General features: G+C 33.4%; 4 protein-coding genes across 4 annotated transcripts; 1 reads left to right on the top strand and 3 right to left on the bottom strand.

Moving 5' to 3' along the window:
• Positions 1 to 52: 52 nt before the first annotated feature.
• Positions 53 to 12,890, bottom strand: TRIADDRAFT_10167 (uncharacterized protein; the record flags this gene model as incomplete). Its single annotated transcript, XM_002114158.1, has 35 exons — positions 53 to 178; positions 257 to 325; positions 453 to 525; positions 627 to 691; positions 820 to 899; positions 988 to 1,061; positions 1,153 to 1,301; positions 1,389 to 1,452; positions 1,571 to 1,702; positions 1,779 to 1,822; positions 1,923 to 2,042; positions 2,128 to 2,202; positions 2,288 to 2,494; positions 2,567 to 2,677; positions 2,775 to 2,808; positions 2,962 to 3,179; positions 3,261 to 3,392; positions 3,528 to 3,587; positions 3,733 to 3,852; positions 4,011 to 4,077; positions 4,900 to 5,045; positions 5,690 to 5,900; positions 7,312 to 7,372; positions 9,378 to 9,495; positions 9,797 to 9,914; positions 10,034 to 10,149; positions 10,223 to 10,277; positions 10,377 to 10,508; positions 10,777 to 10,975; positions 11,339 to 11,477; positions 11,593 to 11,775; positions 11,860 to 11,930; positions 12,024 to 12,087; positions 12,240 to 12,380; positions 12,669 to 12,890. Coding segments are annotated over 35 exons (3,996 nt in total), but the record flags the coding sequence as incomplete, so codon positions are not given.
• Positions 12,891 to 14,776: 1,886 nt separating this feature from the next.
• Positions 14,777 to 17,961, bottom strand: TRIADDRAFT_27425 (uncharacterized protein; the record flags this gene model as incomplete). The annotated part of the gene is made up of 15 exons (XM_002114157.1): positions 14,777 to 14,895; positions 15,033 to 15,103; positions 15,253 to 15,368; positions 15,437 to 15,509; positions 15,581 to 15,696; positions 15,782 to 15,915; positions 16,042 to 16,106; positions 16,223 to 16,275; positions 16,361 to 16,457; positions 16,562 to 16,640; positions 16,732 to 16,822; positions 16,927 to 17,055; positions 17,262 to 17,342; positions 17,473 to 17,566; positions 17,828 to 17,961. Coding segments are annotated over 15 exons (1,452 nt in total), but the record flags the coding sequence as incomplete, so codon positions are not given.
• A 2,614-nt stretch (positions 17,962 to 20,575) lies between these two features.
• TRIADDRAFT_27491 (axonemal dynein light chain p33) lies at positions 20,576 to 22,426 on the bottom strand (the record flags this gene model as incomplete). Its single annotated transcript, XM_002114156.1, has 7 exons — positions 20,576 to 20,614; positions 20,703 to 20,931; positions 21,004 to 21,060; positions 21,164 to 21,221; positions 21,309 to 21,478; positions 21,647 to 21,786; positions 22,346 to 22,426. The coding sequence occupies 7 exons, from the start codon at positions 22,424 to 22,426 to the stop codon at positions 20,576 to 20,578; spliced, it is 774 nt and encodes a 257-aa protein (XP_002114192.1).
• A 1,888-nt stretch (positions 22,427 to 24,314) lies between these two features.
• Positions 24,315 to 27,814, top strand: TRIADDRAFT_36263 (expressed hypothetical protein). Its single transcript, XM_002114472.1, has 11 exons — positions 24,315 to 24,479; positions 24,869 to 25,029; positions 25,375 to 25,454; positions 25,670 to 25,768; positions 25,889 to 25,927; positions 26,015 to 26,091; positions 26,247 to 26,430; positions 26,522 to 26,636; positions 26,828 to 26,888; positions 26,990 to 27,165; positions 27,287 to 27,814. Exons 1-11 carry the CDS (start codon positions 24,399 to 24,401, stop codon positions 27,426 to 27,428), a joined length of 1,215 nt encoding a protein of 404 aa, XP_002114508.1. The 5' UTR covers positions 24,315 to 24,398; the 3' UTR covers positions 27,429 to 27,814.
• The last annotated feature ends 138 nt before the right edge of the window (positions 27,815 to 27,952 follow it).

Below are 27,952 nucleotides of genomic sequence, written 5' to 3'. Positions count from 1 at the left end.
TACGATATTAAATACAAACTTGTTGTTGCAGCTGTTGAGATAGTTGCGCTTGCTGTTGCTCATAAAAGTATAGCTCAGCCTTAGTTCTCTCTTCTGGTAATACGGGAATTCCATCTAACGATATTAAATTTTGATATTGAAAAATTAACAGCGGTCTATGCATCATTCGCCTTGTGACCTATAAGTAGGTAAGTCATAAGAAATCAGGTTCTAAGATGGAGTCTTGAAGAATAATAGTAATTATCATAGAACCTACCTGATTACCAATCAAAGATAATTCAACTAAATTTTTCAAGTAGCTAAGATTTTCAAGTTCAGATAATTCCTAATTTGGTTAATGACAATTGTAAAATTAACTTTATGAATGATCACAAACGAATGTACATGTTATTCTATTTACATCATTCATAGCAATCACGGACAACCGGAACTTGGCTAGCTGAAATGATTACCTGTATTTTATTTGAGCTTAGATACAGTCTCTGAAGTGAGTCAAGGCCATGAAAATTGGACAAATCTCGTATCCTTCAGAAGATGAATATTATTAACTTGTTAATGTGATGCAGATAAAGCGTTGAAAGTTGGCATGTTAAACCTAACTTGGGCTACGATAATATAAATCTTACCTATTTTCTTCAAGATGAAGTTCCATTAAACGCCATTGATTGACGAAAGAATTTTCCGAGATAGTCTTAATTGAAAAAAATGTTAAATTAATTTAAAGATAGGGTACTTCTTCTAAGATACTATTATTAGGTTTAATTGATGATTTTATTATGTAAGAAGTATTAAAGTTAAATTGAATTATCGCCGCTTTACTTTGATTTTGTTTCTATCGAGTACGAGTTCACGTAATTCGCTAAGGCCTTCAAGACCTTCAATCTTAGCAATTTCATTTCCTTAAAACACGTCAATAATTATAGTCATTAGTGCTAATTGTACTATATATTTTATGGGATCTTGTCATCTAAGAGCACATGTGTTTACCTTGTAAGAATAATGCTTTTAGTGATTTTAGTCGAAACAATTGTAACGCAGCCATATTTGCTATTCCATTGTACCTAAAATGTGTAAAAAATTTTAATTCCTACGGCTTCATCTTGATCAGTCTTATTGATACTTAGAGCATTAAAAGACAGTAAAGGCAGTTACCCTAAGTGTAAAACCTCCAGCTTATCTAGAATTGGCGAGTAATCTTCATAGGAATAGTTCTGGCTCGGATTTTTACCCTTTGCATTTGCAGCTGAGGTCTTCATTCTTGGAATTATACTTTCTATGCGGTTATGATTCAAACATAAAACCTAAATAGTTTAAAAAAGTATTTCAAGAAATTTAAAATCTGTTTTTAATTGTATCGGAATAAATTTAAGTCCTAATACTCTACAGACCTTCAAGTTAATTAGACGAACCAGACCGCTAAAGGACGTTAGATTATTGTGCTCTAAATTGACACTGTAATGCGATCAGATCAAAATATTTAGAAATATGACGATGATATAGTAGTAATTATATGTCAATATACAGTATGATAAATAACAGTGGATCATAATCAATAAAATTTTTCATGAACCTTCTGAGATTAAGAAATTCTACGCCATCACCGAAGTCAACATGACGAATGGAGCACTTCTGATAATCTAGTTCACGTAATTCGTGAAAGTTAGAATGACCAACGCGTTCGACAATAAAGTCTTTGGTTAACCTTCGAAAAATGCAAGAGAAAAATAAAATTAATAAAACAGCTTGATAACTAAGATCCTACAAAGGTAAACAATTACCTGCCCCCGAAAATTTCTTTAGCAGCTGTTTGTTCTGATACATCCTTTATTAATAGAGTAACAAATTATAAATAATATGCTTTAGAAAATGATTATAATTCGTGATAATGCTAATAGTTGAGATATCGGAAATTTTGTTCTTACTATATTTTTTCCGTCTAAGGCTTTTAAATTTCTAAGGTGATAAATAACGAAGGTCCTGTAATTATCGGATTCTTCCAGTGAATTGCCAGATAGATCTAAGATTATTAGCTGCGACAGTGTCTACAATTTTATAAAATTGTCATGGATCAATTTGACAAAGAAAAAACGAACATGGAAATGATGAACGAGTTACATGTATTCTTACTTTAAGAAGAAATATCTCTCTGATATTTTTTAAAGCATTGTGAGAAATGTATAATTCAGACAGCGATTTTAAATCCTAAAATCGGGCAGAATTTAAAAACTTTTATCATAAAGAGGTAAACATTACGTGCCTAAAAGACCTAGGATTATTACTGATTTACCTGCAATCCAAGAAGCGATGTAATATTATTATTTTCAAGAGATAAAAATTCTAAATGGGTTAGATAACTAATGCTGTTAATAGAACTAATGAAGTTATCACGAAGATGAAGGCGTCGCAAATTTCGCATTGATGATAGCCCATCAAGTCTATATATGGAATTATTCTCCAATGATAACTCCTCTACCTTTACACAAGATTCTAAATTCTATACAGAAAAGGAAAAGTTAATATAAAATGTGAAAAATTTTATTGCATTTTAGACGAATTAAATTCATACCTCAATTTTAGTAAGATAGTTGCTATTAAACGAAGCCCATCTCAAATTTTCCAGCTTTGCCAAATTAGAGATTTTTGTTAAATGTTGGTTATCCAAATTCAATGCCGTAATCTATTACGGTTGAAACAAAAATAACGATACTTGTAAATTATGGTTAAAAAATACTGATATTTTTAAATGCCATTATTAACTTATTTAATATACATACGGTTAATGGCCATTCGCTGTCATCATCGCATAATCTTGTAGGCCAATTTCTTCGAATATTAGAACGCATACACAAGTATGATTAGGAAAATTAGTGCTTTAAATAATTCAGCATTTAATAAAATCTTTGTAACGTCACAGTTTTGATTTATTTATAACAAAACCGTGGCTACCCTTGTTCTCATTACCTGCTAATTGAACAAAGGGCTTCAGCTACTGATGCAAGCTTAAAAGTGTGAGGAGCCACGTTATCAGTTCTTGAATGAGCCAAAAGCATAGTCTGTGATATTCTAGAACTGGTGACTAAGCGAAGGGCATTGGCTGATTCTTCTTCACTAACTGGTATCCCATCTAACAGTCGTAACGATTTTAGACGCCCAATCACACGTAGTCGGAGATTTACCGGCTATCAAAAAGGAATTAATTAATCTTATATGCTATATCTAATATTTTATCATTAGTTATAATAGAATCGACTTAATTGTACCTTTTGCCAAGGGTTGTGGCTGATATCTAATGTATTGACTCCCGGTGTATGTTTCCGTAGTACAGCCAAGTTGTCTCTTGTGTTCGATAACTGATTCCAACTTAAGTTTAGTTGCTTCAGTCGAGGTAGTGACTACAAACATAGTAAAGTAATTACATGCAATATAGATTTGATGGGTAAGTTAGTTAGAGATTGCGTAAAGCAAGTGCCAGAAATCTCGACCTAGGACTCTAATCAGCATACTGTAGCTCTTTCAATAACACGTACCTTTAATCCTTCCAAACTGGTAATTTTATTGAACATTAAATTCAGCTTCTCTAAAAATTGCTTAAGAGAAAGTATACAGTATATGTTATTATCGATATACTGTATTATATTGTATTTCTTAGTACGATACTGTGTGAATAGACGAGCTAACTCAGAGTATGAAATTTAAGAATTGCGCATATCGAGAAATAAGTAAATACCGTACCATGTTAGCTATATCATCAACTCGACTTAATTCGTTAAAACTGACGGTGAGCTCCTTTAAACACGGCATGCTATTAAGGTGTTTAAGTCTCGCTAGGCCATTGCCATGTAGATTTAAAACCTAAAAATATTAGTGTGCAACGATTCATAGTATATCAGTTTGATGGTTTCGCTGCGTGTACCAGAATTCACTGATTGAAGTTACTGGATATACACACATCGATACATTCGAAAATGATTTTGATAAGAAGAAAATAAAATTATTAATGAGAAAGTCACCTGGACAGCAGTTAGGGATGAAGCTGAGGTTAACTGGAGGATACCTTCCTCTGACATAGTTATAATTCTGACAGTTATCGGAAAAAAAGATCGTTAGAAAACTTTATTCAAAGTTATTTATCGTAATTATGGCAGCATCACAATTAGACTGTGCTACATGCATAGATAGAATAGCATACAAATCTCTTAACTGGGTTCAATGTAATTTTAAACGTTTACAGTACATAGTCAATCATTATCAGTAAGCATGAAATTATGACAGCTACTGATTCCGCTAATGGACAACGATCTAATCTTAAGAAAGAAGTACCTTAAAGGGCTAAGGTTAACATTGCCAAATAAGAATACATTACCGTAATTGTTACAGGATGAACGTAAACTATACGGCTATTAACATGTAACACCATGACTGATTATCTTGAAAATTGATGTATTGAAAGCAATTTAATACTTGATATGTGTATGTGTGTGATAGCCTTGAACTGAATAAACAAAGGGTGTTGGTATGAGAAAGTGTACGTTCAATTATTATACTTACTTCTGCAAAATTACAGGATTAGGTTGTTATACTATACGCGTATTTGCTAACGCAAGCAATGTCATTATCTGATATTGCAATATTAATAGGATAAATGCGACAACTACAGTATCAAAGCTTACAGTATGATGATTAAGGACTATTTGTGGTGGATATAACATCAGTTACTAAGTATAAATAATTATGAAATTGTTGTATATTGGGCATAAACAATTCTAGGATAAAATAAGCTCGTAATTATGCCATAACAGTAACAACTACTTTCGTTATTAGGTGCATTTAGTGAAGATCAAAAACATCGAATTAAAGATCTTACGACAGTCTAAACTATTAGTTTAAAAATAAACTAACCTCGGTCTTTTCCTAATCTTAGGAGAGCTTTGAAGAATATCATTATCGCATTCTGCGTCATGACTAAACTCAGACGAGTTAATAGCCAAGGAAGAGCTACTTAAAAAGCCAGGGTTAAGACAACTGAATGGTGATTTATCTTTGATCTACAATGCACAACATACGTATTATAGCATTAATTACCTTAAGAAGCACTTTTCGATATTTAATTAGTCTTAATCAACAAACTTAGTTTACAGCATAGTGTTTCATGAATGAAGTATGTACTGTAGCACATAAACTTGAGCTTAGCATCAATTAAGTAGTATAGAATTAGTGGTACTAAAGGCCATAGATAGTCATGAAGTATCTAGATAAACTTTCAAAGTAACAGATGTCAGCACTAGAATTTACCATTGGCAGATTTATAATAAACTAGTATACATGACTGTTTCAAGAGCATGATCAGAATGGATCTTTGTCATATTAGAAAAATGTTATAATGTACTATCGAAACCACTTTATGAGACTATAATACAGTATCTGTATAGTAATAACGGAGAAATTGCTATAAACTGTATACATGATATCAGTTCATTTACTGTACTTTGTCTGCGTAGTCTATGATTTATTTTAAAGTCGACTTTTTCTGTATCCTGTATCTTAATTGACTTGGCAAATTCGATAAAGCATCCATAGTTATCATCACAGTAGTCTTAATAACCATTTGAAAGGAACAGAGAATATGTATTGTATAATATATTACGTAGGTCTATCTAAGTCTATTTATAGCTAATCTACTTTCATTTACCTGGGTAACATATTCAAAATCAACGATGTATTCAGGTACGATGATTTCGTTATCGAAGAAAAACCATTCACATTGGCGAGCATTGCAATCACAGGAATTTGTAGTTTGACTTCCATTGATGAGATCGCCAGAAGATGCAGAAGATAAATGCCTATCATGGGATCGCGGTCGAAATACGCAATCGAATTTTGACCAGTCACTCTGACAGATACTAATCAAAATGAGTCAAGAAAGATTGTATAACATGATTAGTAAGCAAGGTCAAAAACATGTACAGTAGGTAGCAAATAGGAGTGTCTGCAGTCGAGAATCATCTTGTGATGAGAGAAATATATTCCTAACATTGACCAATATGTATGACTATCATGAAATCATTCTATACCTATACAAGATTGATAAACTTCATTTTTACTTTTACTGTGGTATATATTGACTTGGATCAAATACATAATACAGTTGTAGCAAGTTTAATCTTCTCAGTGGATAGTTTCCCGCTCATCAAGATCCAAGACGATATCGACAGTTGATTCAATCTAAACCAAATCATGGTAAGATTGCAACTATTTCGTCTGATCTTTCGGCATTAGCATGACACTATCTCATCATTGAAGAATGATTCGAGGCTACATATTTCTAATCATACGCCATAGTACTGCATTAGCTATTGTAAGTATAGCATTTAGTAACCTGATGGAATGTTGATCTACCTGTTGATGCTACCCTGCAATGGGCTGGCAATCTCAAGCAATAATGACCTTTGTGAATGGCTATAGCACTATACGTAAGACATACTGTATCGAGCTTTAAAATATGCTGGCATAACGAAATAGGCTACCTTGTTGCTGACATGCACTATGCTGTATCATGCACTACTAGATCTCTAAACTTTGCCTAGTAAGATTTAGTAGTCCATGGCTTTACATTACAAGACGAGTATTTATTTACAATCTCCTACATTTCAGCAATCTTTCTAAATCGAAGTCTTCACATTCCCTAGTGAATGGCTACTTATGATAAAACTACAAGATAAATTGAGGCTTAAATTGTGCAGTAATAACAAGATAATGCCTATTACAAAACGAGTATTGCAATCTCATACAGTTCAGGTATCCTTCTAAATCGAAATCGAAATTTCAAAATTGATTGGTGGATGGCTACTTACTGTAGTACTTACTACAAGACAAACTGAACCTTAAATTGTGCTGTAATAACGAGATAGGCTAGCATATTTACTGATATCTACTGTACTGTGTATTACAAAACGACTACTTGCAATCTCATATGGTTTAGTAATCTTTCTAAATGGAGATCTCCAAATTGCCTTGTACTTGATTACTGATAATAGCACTATAAGACATGTTAAGCATATAAACGTGTTGCAATAACGAGATAGGATACCCATATTACTATTCTGTACTTATAGTATCACCTAGTAAAAATATTTGCAATCTCATACGTTTCAGCTACTTTTCCGAGTTGCAATTTTAAATTGACCTTCTAAACGACTACTTATTCTAGCACTTCATGATATATTGAATATAACTGTATTGCAATAACGATAGGCTAGCTACCAATATTAGATTGCAATACGAGTATTAACAATCGCATACGTTTCAAATTACCTTTTTGAATCGCTGACGGCGGCGCTTTTACCCAAAAATACCTTTGCAATGACAATTTGGCCTAGATAGTAGGAAATAAGTTATAGTAGTCAAATAAAAGTAATAATGATGCTCTCATTGATTAACACCATTGCTGGTCAAGTGCGATACAGATTTGATCCTAAACTTGAAGTTGTCTACCGTATTACTTTAGTCCATACTCTAGTATACTGCTGAGGACTTGGAAAACACTTTTAGCTAAAAGTAGGGTAGAGAGAGATTTGAGAATACTGCGGCGGGAGAAACAGGCGGACAGAGGACATGTGGACAGTAAAAAAAATACGATTTAAAAGTCAGTGATTTATCGTTGGCGATAATGCTTTCATACTGCACTGTATTGAGCAATGTACCGTATGGAACCCAGGACTAACTCCTATTCTGCTACAAGATCCAACTATCCACAGCAGCCTATTTTACACTCAATAATGGCTCCCTTAGCAATCCAAACTACTATAGTACAAAACTTGTGCGTGTATTTATTTAGGCTGCCTTACCCATACCCTTTTCGGATGTTGGAGGTATTTTTACTCCAGATTTTGGAGTCAAAATTGAAGTTTCACAGAGCTTTATATATTTATTTAGCCTGTCTTACCCATACCCTTTTCGGATGTTGGAGGTATTTTTACCTCAGATTTTGGAGTCAAAATTGAAGTTTCACAGAGCTTTACATATTTATTTAGCCTGTCTTACCCATACACTTTTTGGATGTTGGAGGTATTTTTACCTCAGATTTTGGAGTCAAAATTGAAGTTTCACAGAGCTTTACATATTTATTTAGCCTGTCTTACCCATACACTTTTCGGATGTTGGAGGTATTTTTACCTCAGATTTTGGAGTCAAAATTGAAGTTTTACAGAGCTTTACGTATTTATTTACGCTGCCTTACCCATACCCGTTTTTCATATTTTAGAGGTATTTTACACCAAATTTTGGAGTCAAAATTGAAATTTCATAGAGCTTTACATATTTATTTAGGCTGCCTTTTACCCATACCCTTTTTCGGATTTTAGAGGTATTTTTACAGCAGACTTCGGAGTCAAAATTAAAATTTCACAGAGCTTTACATATTTATTTAGACTGTCTTACCCATTTCCTTTTTCGGATGTTGGAGGTATTTTTACCCCAGATTTCGAAGTCAAAATTGAAATTTCACAGAGCTTTACATGTTCACTTAGGCTGTCTTACCTACAGTATACCCTTTTCGGATTTTAGAGGTATTTTTACACCAGATTTCGGAGTCAAAATTGAAATTTCACTGAGCTTTTACATATTTATTTAGGCTGCCTTATCCATATCCTTTTCGGGTGTTAAAGGTATTTTTACCCCAGATTTCGGAGTCAAAATTGAAATTTCACAGAGCTTTACATGCTTATTTAGGCTACCTATACCCTTTTTCGGATTTTGGAGGTATTTTACACCAAATTTCGGAGTCAAAATTTGAAATTTTACAGAACTTTTACTAAATAGCTTAGCCATTTCCTGTACGATGTATAATTTATCTAATAATTACCAACTCCTGCTGATACTGTTGCATAAGTGTACTTAGATGTGTCTACTGTATAGTGCCATGGACCTTTAGTTCCCATGCTAGTGTGGACTATTGCAAAGGCAAGTGCAATAGAACTTGGAGTGTTCTCCGCTTCAAAATAAATTATTAATCCATTGTAGAGATGTTATCCGAGATATCTGCGTTTATCCAGCTGTTTACGATTCTTTACCATAAGCGATTCTGCCATTTACTTTCTATCCACTGTGGTACTACTATAAGGATATTTGTTATATTTATCGACGATAACTGACACTTCCTCAATACTAGTCGGATAGGCAGTATTCTACATGCGATATTTCAGTGATACACTTGTATAGCTATATGAGTGATTTGACCACCATAATCACAAGTGCTCTTTCCTCGTAGCAAAAATAACTCATATTTCTTACTTGTAGATTTTTGAATACGGTATATTAATTTATGCTCCTTTCGTGGGATAAGTACATGTCAGGATGAAGTTATTACTTGACAAACTTACCTGTACGAAATGGGCATCCGTAATCCTTTGATGATCTCTCTTGCAAGTAATGAATACGAGGAGTATCGCATAGGTTTAAGCTATTGGTGAATGGAACCGCTTCTATCTTAGTTTGCTTCTATCAGATTCCGGTAATAATAGAACCATTTTAAAATTGTTAGAAATAATAATGAAATTGGACAAGGGAACCTTATTGTAAATTCAGTTAATACACTAATACTGTACGGTATGATAGTTACTTTCTAGAACTCATATCTATCTTTAGGAAATACATTCATTGCAATCGCTTTTTTAAATACAGTGCATCACAATTGAAATAGATAATCAACCACGGATACCAAATGAATATACAATATTTCCTTTTAATAATTTTAACCGTTATATGCCTTTACGGCGTGCAATGAAATTAAGATACTTACCTTATGCATTGAAGCATCTGGAAACCCTTGCTGTGCAATAGACACGATGTCATTTCCAGCTACCGTTGGATGCTTTATATAAAATAAAAATTCTAATAGCTGCTTATAGGAACTTCCTCTACACAAATTGGAAAAATAATAAATTCCATCATTGCTTTGTGGGCTAGCTTGCAGCGATCAATTACTAGGGTATCTAGATACCACACAATGTTATATTTGTAAAATTACTTTGATAACTCTGGGATTTCCCCTCGCTCTGAAACTTTAGTCAATCTTTGGTCGAATCGAGACTGTAAGAAGCGGTTATGAATCCTTGTTACGCGGTGTACAATCAAGCCATTGATGCCATGTCGCTAAATTAATAATTTACTATCGTTAGACTATCATTGTACAGAAATAGAAGGAGAAAGTCACAGTCATGCCTACCATATAGTCGGAAGCACAAAATCTCGACAATAATAAATCACGACAGGACGAATACCTAGGATAATGATTAATCAAGATTAAAGTTATTATTTCTTAATCAGTTTGTGAATCTTTTGGATTGCTAACGGAAGATAATCAATCGATAGTAATATACCAGATATCGGATGGACTCCCTTCTTCGAATCGAATATTGCCGCCTGTTTCGAACTCGATCATTTGCGTTTTAATTTTCTCATCCCTCTCGTGATCGATTGATTGGCAAACTCTGTTGTAATATTTTTCTAACCTACAAATATGTAATAGATATGAAAGTGTTCTGCTTGAGTATATTTTACATATTAGCATTAGTACTCTGTCAGCGATGAAGTAGATATTCTTTACTCTTTGATCTGATTTCCTATTAGCGTTTACGCCTTACTAAATACGATACACTATAGTTATTTTGATTCAGGCTAATCTTTTATGAAGTGCTATTACATCATTTTTTGATTTAGCAAATCAAACACAGTAAATTATACCAACGCTTTATCTCATACTATGACATTAGTACTTACTGATTAATCTTATCGTCCCACCATTCGATTCTTTCGGTTACCTTTGCGCGTTTATGTCTTAGTCGTTGTGTCCATGAGAGCTCGATCGATGGCGAGTCCTCTTTTCTTTCTGACTTGCTAGACTCGTTATCTTCCTCAGTTTCACTGGCGCTTCCTTTGTTGCTGCTATCTCGGCTTTCGATATCCTTCTTACCATCAACTTCTTCATCGTTTTCGTCCTCACCTTTACATAGAAAAAGCGGTAGAGAAAATAGCAAATATTAATAAGATAGTGTTTACCAATCACATTATTCAGGTTTTGCTTGCTTTTAGTAATATAAACAAGTTAGGCCTTAAAATAAATATATGGAGAATATAATTCAATTTCTTATGTAAACGCTTACTATAACCGCTTTTAGTTGGTGGATTGTTTTCATCAATTTCTCTATCAATCTACGTAAGAAATGATTCAGCATCCAGTTATAAATCTAAACCGCAAGAGTATATTGTATGCCATCTATAATATCAATATGCACAATTTCGATACGGTGAATTGCTCAACATACATCACTTAAATGGTGACTTAGAGTCCGTATTCTTTGATATAGATCAATTGCCAATTTTTCTTTTTCTTTCTTTAGAAGTGATAGTAGAGTATAAGACTTCCGCTGTATGGTTTTAATACACATATTGTAATATATTTTCTTTTTGGTGACAGCAGCCTATAGACATTGTGGTTAAATAGGTTAGTACTATACTTCTAAATATATTTACGATACTGAAAGACGTTCTAAAGTTATTACGGTAATCAAATACTGAAAATTTTAAATAGTCTACCTCCACCATTTCTTGCAATTGCTTGGATGATACATCTAGAAGATCGAGGCGTTTAACTTGGGGTAGATGATATAGTATATGTGTACTATAATTGCACAAGCTACAGACTGGATTTGCTGCATACTGTGGGTCTTTTAGGCTAAGGACTCGCAATTTTTTCAGATGGCTTAAATTAGTTATGTCCTATAGATCAAAAATGTGATTTATTTATTGCGACAAAAATCACAATTATCTTTGAGCTATTGTATTTGCTATACTGCTTTATACCTGAAGAGACCTTATAAGATTACCAGATAGATTTAAATTTTCAATCATGGTGTTGCTTGCTAGCGTATCGCCTAAAATGTATGAGTATTTTTAAAGCAAAAAATGAAAAGAATGATTTTAAGATTTCTTTTTAATATTGCTACTGTTATTTAGAGTAAACTAACCAATTTCGGTTATCCTATTTTGAGCAACATTGAACTCTTTCAAGTGTTCTAGTGCAGTAATTCCCTAGAATATTTTTCGGTTTTTATTAAAAGTATATACCTCAGTTTTGTATGATATTGTTTTGCTAATAATCTGTCGCTTGCCGCATAAAAATTATATTTTGGACGGTTTTTGTTGCTAGTAATTGATAGAATTGATATTTGAAATCAAAATACCTCAATTTTTGTGATTAGATTCTCATTTAACCACAAAACTTCCAATCTAGTCAATTTGTTAAGATTTTCAATCTTTCCAATTTGATTACCGTGTAAATATAATTTTTGCAAATTTACACAGTCTTGGAGACCGTTAATGATCTAGAAGTAAATAAAATTTTGTGTTAAACTTAATTTGTTGCAGACAATTTTGTCTAAAGGCTATAAATTATGTAGAAGCTGTTCATCATATTATTCGACTACTGTACGTGCACACTGAGCTACACTTGCTCTTGGTTGCTAACATTTATGTTGATGATTGCAATCGTAGATCGATTTCAGTGACTGAGTTGTTATAACACATAATGATGAGTATAGATTGAAGATGCAGCTTTTATTCATCTTGAATGAAATATTTAATTTAATGATGCCCAACCGAGTACAACTTACTTTTAAATTACATTCACAAATCCAAAGAGTCTTTAAATTACTTAGTCCTTGCAATCCTTCGATAACTTCCACTAGTTGACCAGTGATACATAATGTCTGTAAATTTGGCATGTGGAGAGAAAAAGGAATGAGTCTTGGTACGCCGAAAAAGAACATTTCAACTTCTTTAACAGTTGGATCGCCTTGCTCGACATTTTTCAGCGATAAACCATTGCATATACACTATAATAAAGAAAGTGATGGTAACAATAATATTAGTCCATGGTGATAGTGCTGTGAATATAAATGTATGCAAAATCTATATCTATAAATGAGTATAGTGAGCGATTTTCAAATTACTTTATAACAGTTTCATTATAAAATAAAAAAGCACTGATATCAGTTTTCAAGATCTTGTAGTGGTCGATGTTATGTCATATCGATGGGTCAATAATTCCTATCATGCGAGCTATGATCCTATACCTACAACTGCACTACTTTCAATCTTGTATACATATTTCAAAAACAATATTTAATATGATATCATACATATCGTAAAGTACGCGATGCAAAATTTCTACTCTACACGATATCCTAAATACGCGAGCTAATCCCCTTCATCATTAAGCTAAACTAATGAGAAGGCATACCATTTCACGTAAGATTTCTCTAATTTCATTCGTAGCCATCCTTGTATTGAATTAATTCTCGGAATCGAATACAAATTTTATAAGTTTTAATGGCGCAATTATGTACACAGCTATACACAGGGGTAGAATAATTAATTATTGCCTTTTACTACGCTCTCATTACTCGAGAAGGTTGATACAGTACGCTTAAATAATCAACATAGTTCTATAACAACATCAATTATTAGATTTGCTACTGAATTTCGATCCCTTTGCATTTATTAGGCTGCATCTAAAGTTCTAGTTAGTTATTAGTTGGCTGTTACATATTATCATAGTAGTCGTTGCTATTGCAACCGTTAAGTCAGATTGGTTGACGTCGATTCGTTACCCGTAACCATGTTAACGTCGGAGTTGATTGGTTCTACTTAATACCGGTCCCGTGACAGTAATAGTGACTCAAACATCCATTGTCACCCATACTGACTACAGTGCGAATTCTGATTGCACGGATCAGTATGGTTTGCAGCATTAAAGCACACGGTAGGGGGTGGGGGTGGATGGGTGGGCTCTAGGCACTTGAGCATCATTCAGTAAATTACTGGTCTATTGGCAGTACTTCTACCGTACTGTGGCATTCGTGCTAGTATGATACACTAAAGTACACTATACGCAATTGCTGTTAAGTGGAATAGTTAATGATAAAAATATTGATGAATATGAAATAGTAATTAATCTTAATAAGGCAGTAGTAAAATTGTCATCCACTCAATACTGCTGTACAGTATATAGCTAATACAGCTACATACAACTATAATCTCCTCTTCTGACATGGTATGATACCAGTGTTATATAAGCACGCGTTCTTTATTTGTTTACTGATACAGTATAGTCAACTTCAGACAATCATAAAATTAAGGATGTACTATACTTCTGTAATAATGATCGCGATAGCTAATTCCACGTTTATTAGTAGATTTGAATTTACAAAAAATTATTTACTGATCTGATTTAAGTCCTTGTTACTGGAGCATATTTTCACCGCATAAGTCGTATTTTAAACAAGAGTTAGAAGTTAATTTTATTTTATAATATTATAACTTAAAAATCGCAGTATAACGTGAAATATATTTCATGTTTTAAATTGTTTTATGCTCATAAAGTGATGCTGATATATCCAGAGATAATTATTTTCTCTTTCCTCTAAGGCTAGTTCAATTAAAATTAATTTTATGTCGATGTTTTTTGCAATTGTTGTTGCCAAGCCTCGTCTAATGATTACATAGATGATTTATCCAGACATAACTATTTCCTCTTTCCTTGAAGGCTAGTTTAATCGAAATCAATACAATACCAACATTTTTATATGGTATCTTCGGCAATTGCTGTTGCTAAGCCCAGACAAATGATTACATGTCAGAGGCCCATCGTAATGACTACATTTTTTACGTGTCTGGTTTGTACTGAGAATCCCTTAAACTGGACAGCTTCTAATTAGGATTAATAATTATCTTCTTCATCATCAATACATAAATCTTCTAGCATCTCTTCTAATCCGATCGAAGGGAGTTGTTCGTCAGGGTCTGGTCTAGAATCCTTATTACCTTTAAATTTAGGATCTATAAAATTTTTAAGATTAATTTTTAAAACCATATTAAGTGCAAGTGCAGCCTACTTTGAGTATAAAGTAAATACATCATTATCATTTCGGCTGCTATAGATAAATTATCATGGCATAATATCCAAAATACGGTACCTTTATAGATATTAACGTTTTGACGATAAGTAGGATCTTCCTCTAAATCCTCCAAAAAGTTATCATAATCCCTGAAATATATGGCAGTTAATTATTGTTTAGGTATTTACTGGCAAGTAATAAATCTCTAATTTCCAGTACTACTATTTCTTTCCATCTAGCCTGGCACCATTGTGCAATAATCTCAACTGTAAAAGGATTACTACCATACAAGACGTACATATCGTCCGTTTCCATATCAATATTGGCACCCGTTTCTTTCTTCAACGATTTTAACTTCCAATTTCGCTTACTATGGCGTTTACGCTTGTCGCCAAAATGCTTCTTAACTAGAATCTAATAAAAACTATAATTAAAATCTTAAACTTTTCCTGATGCAGTTAATATCAAGTAGCATTGTATACCACATCAGGGACTTTTCTGGAAGGCATTTTATAAAAATTGTCATTGTTAACGTTGCTTCCGTTGATGTCAAAGCTGAGGTATTCAATGTTAAACGTTAGGGGAATTTGAAAATCTTTGTTTGAATATTATAGCAAACATTATACCCTAAGATTGTGTCTCCTGGACTTATAATGTTACCAAGGTGGGTACGACAGTGAAATTGTGTGTCACTTATTCCCAAATCTTTACTTTTTACGATCCAGACGTCCGCAAGTTTATACTAATAATAAAACCACAGTCACTTATGTCTTGATCTAATTTAGTTAACCTTCACATATCATTAGACGTATTATGGCGGTAGATACCTTTTCTGAGGAATATCTAGCGTCTTTCTGTTCAATAAATTCTATCTCCAAGATTGTATACTCAATTAATTGTTTCTGAGTGCATATCGTATGGAACGGTTGCTTCCAAAATACATCCGGTTGTACAGAAACAGCTACATCAGATATTTTAGAATAGGGTTATATCGTAAGTACGTGTATGCAATACCTAGTAGATTAATACTTGCAAAATGAATTATTACAGGAAAAATATAAACTTCTTTTAAACGAAGATAACTAACTTTGTAGTGTTGTTGGGTCTGTTAAATGAATGGTATTTGTGATCTGTGTGCAAATCAATAGCTGCCTAGAAAATCAATAAAATTTATAAGCACGTTGTAGATATGTGAACTGATTACCTAGGCGATCAAATTGAATCCAATTCTATTACATCATTGTAATGACTAGAGTTTCAGAACTTACCCTATATTCCCTAATGAATTGGCTACTTTTAATGGTAGACAAACGACGTCATCCTACAATTATAATTAAAGTGGCAAAATTGGGATTGTAGCTACTGCGTTATAATAAGGATACAGTTAGGAAATAATAAAGTATTACCTTACAAATAGGCACAATTTCAACGGAAAAAGTATATTTATAATTGTAGATATTACTATGGCAATCGTGAGACACTAAATGTTGAGAAGTTTTGTATCTAAAATAAAAGAAGCAGTTTCAGTAGTAATTTTATAAGTTTATGGTAAAGCCGATTAGGGTGCATGCAACAACAAAAGCTGTACAGCATTACAAGAAACTAACCTACAAGGGACTACTGATTGTAAAAAATCAACTAGCTTCCGGGAATCGTCTTTAGACGCGAAGAAAAAGTCCAGACCATCTATTCAATAGTAACAAAATTTTAGTTATTTTATCCAATTGCTGTTATATATAACCCTACACCAAAGAAAGGTAAATGATTGTTTACGAACTGGCTTCATCTACTATCTTGACAGCATTAGAATGAGCTTGATGCTTTATTAAAAGTTGTTCCAGGTAGAAGAAAGTTTTCTTATGAGAAGTCTATAGTTTAAAGGTTGACGTTTAGACCACGTTCATTGATTTTTAAATAAGATTTTTTATAAGAATTGATTTACTAATGTATATCCAAATGTATAGCATCCTACCCTTTGGCGAACTTGGCACACTGCCTTCCAATAATCTTTGGCTTCACGTCTTTGGCATTCATCGCACATTTGATGATGCACTACATATTCAACGACAAACTGTTGCTGCAAAATGGTGCAATTTAAAACCTGTAGGAAACAAAATAACTTTACTGGTCATATCTTAGCACGCCGTCATGATATCAACTACTTTTAATCATGAGTAATTTATAATCGAATAGGGTCTTCGTAGTGGTAGTGGAATAAATGCGTATTGAGCACGTATCGCATATCCTCACTTGAGTTTATGCTTGATAGAATACAAAGTTAAGGTCTTTGTAACTAAAGTGCAGTACCTCTTTTTGCACCGTTAACTTTACTTTAACTCGTTTTGAATGAGGTTCCGTCCATACAAAGCCAGCATCAACTAAACGTACCTGATAAAGTTATAACATAGTTATAGAATAGCTTCAATATTTTAGACATTTACAAAACGACAGCGTTTGAAAAATGTGTCGCAATCAAAATCTTTACTTCTATTCAAGCTTCTAGGAAACGATACAATACTTTAGTTAATCCTTTTAATCTCTTAAGGCATAACGCAAGCAATTCACGAGACTCTAAAACACATTGAACCCAAGTTGAAGGTGGTTGTAAGTACCTAAATTGTGATGCAGATCATAATAGTGACATTATTGAAATGATCCATAATAATAATAATACTATACTGTAAATCATTCATCTATTCTAGGAAAGTGCAGTATCCAATTTAAAAATGGGGAGGGGTATTTTTAGTTTGTTCTATAGGTAGATATCTATACATTGATTACTGTAGCCATAGATGATCATCTCTTCACGGCACCCTTCAATTCCATTTCCTATAAGATATAACTCGCTACGATTTTGAGTCAACTTAACTTACCTCAGACAGAAGCGACAAAAATACAACGTTGACTGTTTAGGAATTCCTTCTGTTATATCTACATGAGCCCTGATACAACCAACGCACATGTTTGCAGGATTGGCATCGATCAGTGTGCCACATTGGCAGCATAAACTAATAAAATCATAGACATAAACCGAAATTAACTATGAATTTTGAACGATCGAATCTTTCCAATCAAATAATTTATACTACTGATGGCAGCTTATTTCTTACATAGACATAACATACATTTTAGGAGTTGGGGTAGTTTCCGTTGCATACTCCATACTTTCTTCTTTACACTACTTGCTACGAATAAAATCACATCTCAAGACTCTTCCTTTTTAACAACTTGACGGTAAGTCTGTAATATATATTTCTATGACTGATTTGGGACACTACAGTAGGCAGCCGTATAGTACCATCATTAAATACTGTCAGACTCATAGTACAACGTCGTGCTGACATCATCATATTTTCACCCTGGTTTGTACTCTGGTACCGTGACACATTTCACGGTACTACTGCACGATTTGTATACTAGTCGGTAGTCTAATAACGTATGATTGAGTATGCATGGCATTTTAGTATGGAGTACTAAAGTCATTCATTCCTGGTTGTTGTGCAAGTGCTTATGCCAAGTTAGAAAATAATAATAATATAGCAAAGCCATCCTATTCCTCAGCTTCTTTACTAAATTAGAGTAGCAGATTTAGAAAATAATAATATAGCAAAGCCATTCTATTCCTCAGCTTCTTTACTAAATTAGAGTAGCAGATTTAGAAAATAATAATATAGCAAAGCCATTCTATTCCTCAGCTTCTTTACTAAATTAGAGTAGCAGATTTAGAAAATAATAATATAGCAAAGCCATTCTATTCCTCAGCTTCTTTACTAAATTAGAGTAGCAGATTTAGAAAATAATAATATAGCAAAGCCATTCTATTCCTCAGCTTCTTTACTAAATTAGAGTAGCAGATTTAGAAAATAATAATATAGCAAAGCCATCCTATTCCTCAGCTTCTTTACTAAATTAGAGTAGCAGATTTAGAAAATAATAATATAGCAAAGCCATTCTATTCCTCAGCTTCTTTACTAAATTAGAGTAGCAGATTTAGAAAATAATAATATAGCAAAGCCATTCTATTCCTCAGCTTCTTTACTAAATTAGAGTAGCAGATTTAGAAAATAATAATATAGCAAAGCCATTCTATTCCTCAGCTTCTTTACTAAATTAGAGTAGCAGATCGCCTTACTGCTAATTCTTCTTTTCGTAAAAGGAAATAAACAGAAATTCCCTTCAAAGAATTTTCTAGATTAAAATAAAATCGAATATTATTTCATCTAGTGCTTGCTGTTTTGAAATTTTCACGGTTCCTTTACGTATCATGAATGAATAACTCTGGTTACGAATACTCGAAATTATTTCTCTTCAGCTCAGAGTATCATAAATATCCATCTGAAAAGTATCATACTTTCTACCATGCTACAGTACAGGTGGATATTAACTTCACGTTAATATTTCACCGTAAATATTATTGCCTAGGCTTGTAAAGGTGCTATCTTAATTTAGAAGAGGATTATGGCGCCATAGTATGAGATGATAGTATATCTAAATTAAACTATTACAACATATAATGAGTAAAACCTATTAGTCATTTTCTACAAAAATTATAAGCTATAAATTCATATCAGAATTAATAGATTGGATACGGTAAAAATTTGCTTATAATTCTGATATAGCGTTAAAAATAGAAATGCGTGGACGGTATTAATTTGCTTAAACCCTAAATTACATCGAATTAAACTTTCTGCCTGAGATATCGAGCACGCGGAACTAGACTGAGCTGTACGCAAAGAGTGCTATTGTACTATAAGTTTAGAATTCTACATGCAGTAACGTGTTGTGTATCGGTGCTTTCTTGAGAAAATCTGCTGATTAGCATAGGCAAGTGAACATTTAATTACTAATGATATTTTAGTATTCGATCTTTCATTTGAAAGTTTTGTACACAGATAGATTTTCATGCAATGGTTGTTACTGCATTAAAATCGAATTATCAGATCAATCTGGTATTTCTAGAAAAGTCTTTAAGCTCCCGACACTCTAGAATTGCCTCCAGATTTCTCGACATCCTAATGAGAACGCTACAAATAAAAACACGGATAGTATAGTTCTTGGAATTTTCAAAGTATCGAATGATATTAAGCTAAGGAATGAATAAAGTAACATCCTGATTTTTTTACTACACAATTCGGAGCCATGACCAATATGAATGTGTAGATACTAACCCTTTATAGCTTATATTTATACAGGCATATTATATTCTATCGGTAATTCAATCTATTTGAACTTAATTATGCCATGTGTAGCTCTTCTATGAATAAACAGAAAAGAGCCAGCTGCAATGTAATAGGGCTATTGCTATTTCACTAAATTATATTTCAAGTTACACGGGTACTTAAGCACACCGAGGTTCTATTTTTAACAAGTAAAAATTTTATTGTACGTTTTACTCCTTATCTCTACTGCTAGTGATGAGCAACTAAGAATCGAGTCGATAAAAAATATTTGTATCGTAATACATTTTAAAATTATTAAGATTATTATTATTATATTATGCATTGTACTAGCAGTTACTACAAACTATGTTACCGTATGCAAATTGCATAATTTATACAGTTATTATAAGATCGATAGAATGGTAATCGTATAATTTACAGCATCAGGACATTAAGCTTCAATTATTTCCTTGTTGGAGCAATTATGCCTTCTAATTGAGCCTAAGGAGTTGTAATGATTAACACACAGACATTAGATGCATATTAATCGATCAATTACTAAAAAAATATAGTGACTAGATTTACGTACTTTCAACTGTTGGTTCGTTCTCTTTAAAAATTGAATCTCTTCTGTGTGTCTTTTTTCTTCTACCATTCTTCTTTCAGCTTCACGCTTTTCGATAGCTTCGCATTTTGCTTTTAGTTCGTTTACTTGTCTCTCTGAGTCTCGTTTTTCAGATTCTAATTCACTAATTTTATTTTCCATGTCAGCTTTACCTTGTTCCGCTTGTAAAGCTTTTCTCATACCGAAGGCAACACTTTATTGAAATGGTAGAATTGATTAAAAAACAAAAATTATAAGAAATCGAGTCACAGAATGTAGTTTCAACCTGCTTTCGTATAGTGTTTGATAAGCTGCAATAGTCATCCGTATTTCATCCCTAACCCTGTAATGATTAAAGGTTGTATATAAGTTTTCATCAGTGGAAAGGCATGATGATTGATTAGCTTAATAAGAGTTCAGATACTGCCTAAATGTCATTACATTACCTCAAAAGTAGAAGACCACGTTCAGCGCAGTTTATTGTAACTTGTCTTATGAGCTCATCTAAAATATTTCCCCAAAAAGTATAAAGCATAAGCTACCATTAACCGAACTATTACATGATTATTCGTCGACAATTAACTTCATTACCAAATGACTGCGAATATAGTTCTCTGCGAACAGGACATATTCCAGTCTCTCTAGCTTGCCTCTGTTGAAGCTTCTGATCTAGTTGTTCTTGTAGGTTCACTACATCGAGGCGAGTTGCTGGAGTGCTGGAAACTTGTTGGGTCCATAGTTGTCCATTATCTTGCCATTCTCTGTAAAAAAAAGTAGAGAAGTGAATATATATGGAAGGAAAAAGAATTTATAGCATTTAGAGACGGTATAGCAATAATGTAGATTTAAAGACATTTTAAGAAATTATAATATTGTCTTATATTTTATATCACATCCAGGTGACTCATTTACTGAAATCTAAGACATACTTTGGTGGTAAAATAGAGTTCAAAATTTCTTCCGTCTGTTGATTTTTTTGGGCTTCAACTGGTGGCAACTTAGATGTTTTAGGAGGCGAAGGTACAGGACCAGCGGGAGAGCCATTACCAGTAACTGTAGCACCACTCACCTTTCCTTTTTGCTATCGCATCACAAAGTAGAGATTATGTTATACATTGCGTCCCTGGCTATTCCTGCTAAAGCTTACCACTTCATCTATCACTATTCATAGACTAAATTACTAGTTTATTAATCTATTTAGGAAAATATTGCGACACTGATAGTGACACATTCATTTTTATTGAGTCAATGCGCTGTAAAAAATTGACGGTAATATTAATTTAGGGAATTAGTTTTACTATAATATTACTTGACAGTAGCGACTATCATGAAAAGTTTAAACTTTATAATTTAGTCCTGTAATAATACTATCAATACCGTTGCAAACTTTCTATAATAAATTTTATAGTTAATGCTAATTTCATGCTATGAAGAAAGTATGTTAAGAAGCTATGAAATTGGAAATATAGGGTGGCAATATAAGAGCAAAAAATGCATAGGATAAAAGAAGTAGAATTGGTTGTTAACGAAACCAAGGATGATACTATATTTGGCTAGTTATACATTTACGGTTATCGTTTATGCTAAGTGGAATAAAATGACAAATAGTGTTACAGGATCTAGTCTACCTTTGTAGCTTTTTTTTCGGTGTTTCTACTAACTAAGATTGGATTATCATATTTTAGCAAAGAGGTATTTGGAGGAACCATGGCACCAAATGCAGGTAGCTGCTGTATTGATAGAATTGAAGGTGAAATATTAAATGAAGAATAAAGTAGTAGTGTGCTGAGGCTGCGTTCGTTATGCTCTACTTTTCTCGTTAGACTTACATAACCTTTATAAACTACGTATATATATACAGTATACGAAACTATAGCTATGCAGACAACATAGCGCTAACATAGTGTACAGTGCTGCAACTGTATTTTGGATATATTCCGTTGCTATAGTGATAGATAAAAACGCACAAATACTATACGCTGCTTTATTACAGTGCGCTGCCTACTGCCAGTACAGTACAGTGTACTGTACTTTACACTACAGTGTACTGTACAGTAGGTAAAATCAGTACAGTAGTACTGTACAGACTATACTGTAGACTGTACTGTCCACTACAGCAGTTAAGCGGAAAGTGTAATATCAATACTGTACTGTACAGTGTACACTTTACAGTGTACAGTACAGTTCTCCGGCCCTCTGCCGTTGTGATTGAAATCAACGAGAAGCGTTGAAGTTTATTGGATTTATACCATTTTATTTACTTTATTCTATTTTGGAAATATCTGTTACAGACAATACTGTACACAATAATGTATTGTACAGTACAATGTACTGTACATACAGTAAGTTGGAGCTCCTGTAATTCTGTACTGTACAGTACACTTGTACAGTCGGTTTTAATAATTTTCCCCAGCATACTGTACTGTACATTGCGCTGTCACAGCCGCAGTACTGTCTGTATACGGTGTAAAGCACCCTCAAAGTGAACGGACGTACAGATAATCGCGCAGACGAAGCTTGCTACGCACAAATCGGTCTAATCACGGTCATCATTAGTATTCTTATTAATAACGCGCTGTACTTATACTGTACAGTATTTTCATTACTATTCTGCGCAGAAACAGTATCTTTGATTCATTGACCCGACGAGCACAACTGTTAAAGTAAAAACCGTACAGATTGTGTTCTCTTACTTAAAGTTGTCCCTTTTGGGCCACCGTAGTTTTTACTAGTACCATTTTTACAGTGTACAGTACTGTACAACTTTGTATGTGTCCCTTCTGGGCCAGCGTAGTACAGTACAGTATACTGTAGACTGTACAGTATGTCTAAGATATTTCAGCCGATAAATTTTAACTAGCAAAATCGATTGATGTATTATTTGTTCACTTTCCGAAATTTATTTGTTTTTGGATGTTAAAATTTATCGGCTGAAATATCTTAGACATACTGTATAGTACAGTCTGCAGTCAGGAGTCCCTGGTACGGTACAGCACGACATTACGTAATATGCTATACTCAGCATCTGCATCTACAGTACACAGGGCAAAGCTTTATACTGTACTGTACAGTACAGTACAGTGCTGTACTGTAGACCAGTGAGCTAGCTACAGTACATGTACTCTATACAGTAGTACTGTATTGTATTTACGTCAAAAAATTACTGGGAAGGTCTTTTGCCCTATCGCCAGTACAGTACAGTATAATTAGTGTTAACTTCCAATTAAACTCATCATATTTTTACAGTCGAGGAAAAAAGTAAGGTCAAGAAATAGCGAAGAGTAAAAAAAGCATTGTAATAGTTGGAATCAACACCACAATATTATTACAGACTTAAAGCTATATCCAATATCATAAGCGTTAAAAATGGGAGCTATCTGTTCTCTTGCTGGTTGTGCTGCTTCGGTACGGAGATCTGTAACATACGTAGATTGTAAAAGATATTTTCATATTTTACTTCACAGACATTGATAGAAAGTGCGGTAACATAAATATACAGTACACAATGAGTACAGGGACGATGTATGTTTTTATTTCATCTGCCGATTGCATTTTCCAGAAAATTTTTAATCTAAAAAATTTCTTTTCCTGTTATAGTTGGCTTGCTGTTGCGGTAGCGCTGCTTGCAGTTTATGTTGTTCTTCATGTCCTTCTTGCAAGAATTCAACTTCATCACGAGTCATGTACACCGTGGTTCTGATGTTATGTTTGATAATATCGTGCATCGTTTTAGCTCCTGGTCTTCAAGGTACTCTCGAGAAGGTGCGACCATATAATGTTGAATACTGATAATCGATATTATGTAATTAATTTGATTTCTTGTGGATGGCTTTCGATCTATCAATAGAATTTAGTATTTATATGATTTACGGCATATTTTTTCGTATTTCTCAATGTCCAGTACAGTAAGCTACGGACAACAGTAGTCTGTATGTGGTCGTACAGTACGTACTGTACAGTACTGTACGACGTTTGTTTTTCGTATCATGTCTCTTCATACAGTATACTGTATATTACAGTACCACATACGCCTGATGTACTGTAATTACAGAAGTACAGTCAGAAGATTAATGGCTGTTACAGTACTACGGTGAATAGACAGGTAAAATAAATTAAATGCTTTAAACAATCTTATGACTTTATATATCTAGATTCCTGGCTTTTGCTCTCATTTGACTGATTGTAACAAGTTGGTTGGATACCTAGCTGTCTATCGTGTTTGCTTCGCGTTTGCACTTTTCTATTTACTCATGTGTGTTTTGATGATCAATGTTAAAAATAGCCGGGATTCTCGATCTTCAATTCAAAATGGGTATGTTCATGGTCTTCAATTCAAATTCAGCAAAAACCTTTACGTCTGTAATCTTCATCTGACATACTTTAGGGCATGATCAGTTATTTACTAATAATCATTATTTAATAATATGATCTGCATATAAGTTCACTGTTCACGTGGTATATTTGCATTTCTAAGAAATTCGCCACACTTGAGAAGGAGTAGTGGGTTGCAAGGCACAACTACATGTTGCTAAATTCGAGTTATCTTGCGAAAATTTGCTTAATCTACATTAGATCGTATACTACACGGTACAATGCTAATTGTAGCCCTTTTTGGGGATCAATCGAGTTTGTCTTACCTGTAATTTCATTGCCATAGGTTCTGGGCTGTAAAATTCTTAATCATTGGTGGCGTTTTGATCGGTGCTTTCTTTATCCCGCGTGGTAGTTTTAGTCAGGGTGAGTATTAACTAAGTATAGAAGTTCAGCATCGATCTAAAAATCGATACAATAGACGCGTATATACAATAGCTTATTATTTGTCCGTCCATATTACAACTTAATATCTGCATGTTATCCTTTACACTTCTTAACATTTACCGTTTAACTCTTGAATCAATTCCGTATGCTACGAAATGTATTGACCAAGTCTTGCTACATGTATATATATATAGTATGGATGATATTTGGCTTAGGTGGCGCTTTCCTCTTTATCATTATCCAGCTTATTATAATGGTTGACTTTGCCCATTCTTGGAATGAATCATGGTATCGTATAGATATGACTCTATTATGCTTACTCGATATACTTTTAATAGGAATAGATCGAGAGAATTGTATTGATGTTGCTTTTCATACGACCAAAACTTTAATCCTTGATATTTACAGGGTAGGCAAGGCTGAAGAAACTGATAATAAGATTTGGTTTTATGGTAAGCGATTTTAGGCATGTTTTGACAAAATGAAACTATGTTGACTACAATTAAACCAATCTGTATTTTACATCTCATCCTGTGTAGGCTTGCTGTTCTTTACTGTCGCCATGTATTGTGCAACTATTACTGCTACAGTATTATTCTACGTGTTCTTTACCAAGGTATGAATGTAAATGCTATTATAACAAAGGATTGTGATTGTAAGAACATGTAGACGTGATATAAGGAATGTTATTTTCTATATATTGTTTCACTAGGAGAAATCTTTTTTACAATATTAGGTTTTCTTATCTATTTTATTGCATTTATTTTATAGCCTGATGGTTGTGGATTGAATAAATTCTTCGTGAGCTTCAATTTAATAGCATGCATTATCATTTCTATCATTGCAATCTTACCCAAAGTGCAAGAAGTTCAACCGCGATCAGGCCTGCTTCAATCTGCTGTTATTTCACTTTACACTACTTACTTGACTTGGTCTGCCATGTCTAATGAACCAGGTATCTAACCCTCGATATTATCGTTGATTGCAGCTGGTGGTCAAAGTAGATATGTAGAATCGTTACTGAAGCAACTTTAATTTTAAATTAGATGCGAAATGTAATCCGCAAGGCGTCACTTTGGAAGGCGGCAAATTAACTCCTCACGCAGATTTCCAAACTGTTATTGGCATTATAGTATTGTTTGTTATGGTTATTTATTCGAGGTATGGTTAATGGTATTTATTTGTATTAGTAATATGCAATTGAAGAACTGGATAGTTTTTAATATTTTATTCCTGAAATTCTTGGATGTACTATATTGACTCTGTAGTTTAAATTGTGCTTTACAGTAAAGGTTTCATTATTTCCATCATTACGTTTAATGTTACAATATCATTAAAATGACCCATTTTAGTGTGAGAAATTCGTCGGCTACAAGCGTTGGTCGATTCTCATTATCCAGTAATAAAGAAGAGGTATGGGTGGATGCTATTCTTATGGTGGACATGTGATAATTATGTTGTGATGATATTGTTTAACTTTAATATCGGTATACGCGTATTATAAATTTTAATAGACTACGGCTATACCTGAACCCTCTTCAGCTCCAAGTGGAGATGAAGAAAGTGGAAGACCTGGGCAGAAAGTATGGGACAACGAACAAGATGCTGTCGCCTATAGTTATTCCTTTTATCACTTTATGCTTGCTTTAGCTACATTTTACATAATGATGCAGTTGACCAATTGGTACAGGTAAATGGATATTTAGAGAACTTTTCAATATTCATTATACTGTACTCGATCAATTTTTAATTTTATACAAGATGCATTTCCTATTTATTAAAGATGCTATTATTTGCTTTTACCATATTAGTCCCGAAAGTGCAAGCATCGTAAGCCTTTCCAGTAATTGGTCATCAGTTTGGGTTAAGATAGCGTCGTCGTGGGTGTGTATGTTACTCTATATTTGGACATTAGTAGCACCGTTAATTTTGCCCAATCGCGATTTTTCTTAAATAACTGATGGCACCATTACGTTTATCTGTATTGTTTCTATCTTGTGATGAGCTGCAATACATGTAAGGTGTAAGTGAAAGTTAGTAATTGAGTACTTGAGTAAGTATCAGAACATTCTGAAAGGACAGCAACTGTCATGCTTACAGTTTTGTTTCATATAATACCTACCGCGGCATCTTTATGTATGACTCTGTTCTATGCAGATATTGCTCATGTTGTAATTATTTTACTGAGTACACATCGGATAGTGATTACTCTGATATAAGGGTGTACTATTGCATTTTAACATTTGCTGGAAATTTTAAGTTAAACTAAAAATTGTACACTGCTTTAGACTAGTTAACAGGCTAACTTATAGTTGCTAAAGCGTGAAATAAGATTAACGTCGGTTTGATAATGATAATCATCGATTACAAAGAATGAGCCAATAATTCATTATGGCATCCGTGTTATGCCATTTCTATTGTGTAATTGAAATTGACAGTATACTAAGTATGTAAGTATGTAATGTTTTCTCCTAGAG

The sequence above is a fragment of the Trichoplax adhaerens genome, genomic scaffold (genome assembly GCF_000150275.1).
Source record: "Trichoplax adhaerens TRIADscaffold_7 genomic scaffold, whole genome shotgun sequence".
NCBI classification, from domain to species: Eukaryota; Metazoa; Placozoa; class Uniplacotomia; order Trichoplacea; family Trichoplacidae; genus Trichoplax; species Trichoplax adhaerens.
The sequence above is the reverse complement of the archived record's forward strand: the minus strand, read 5'-3'. Positions and strand labels throughout refer to the sequence as shown.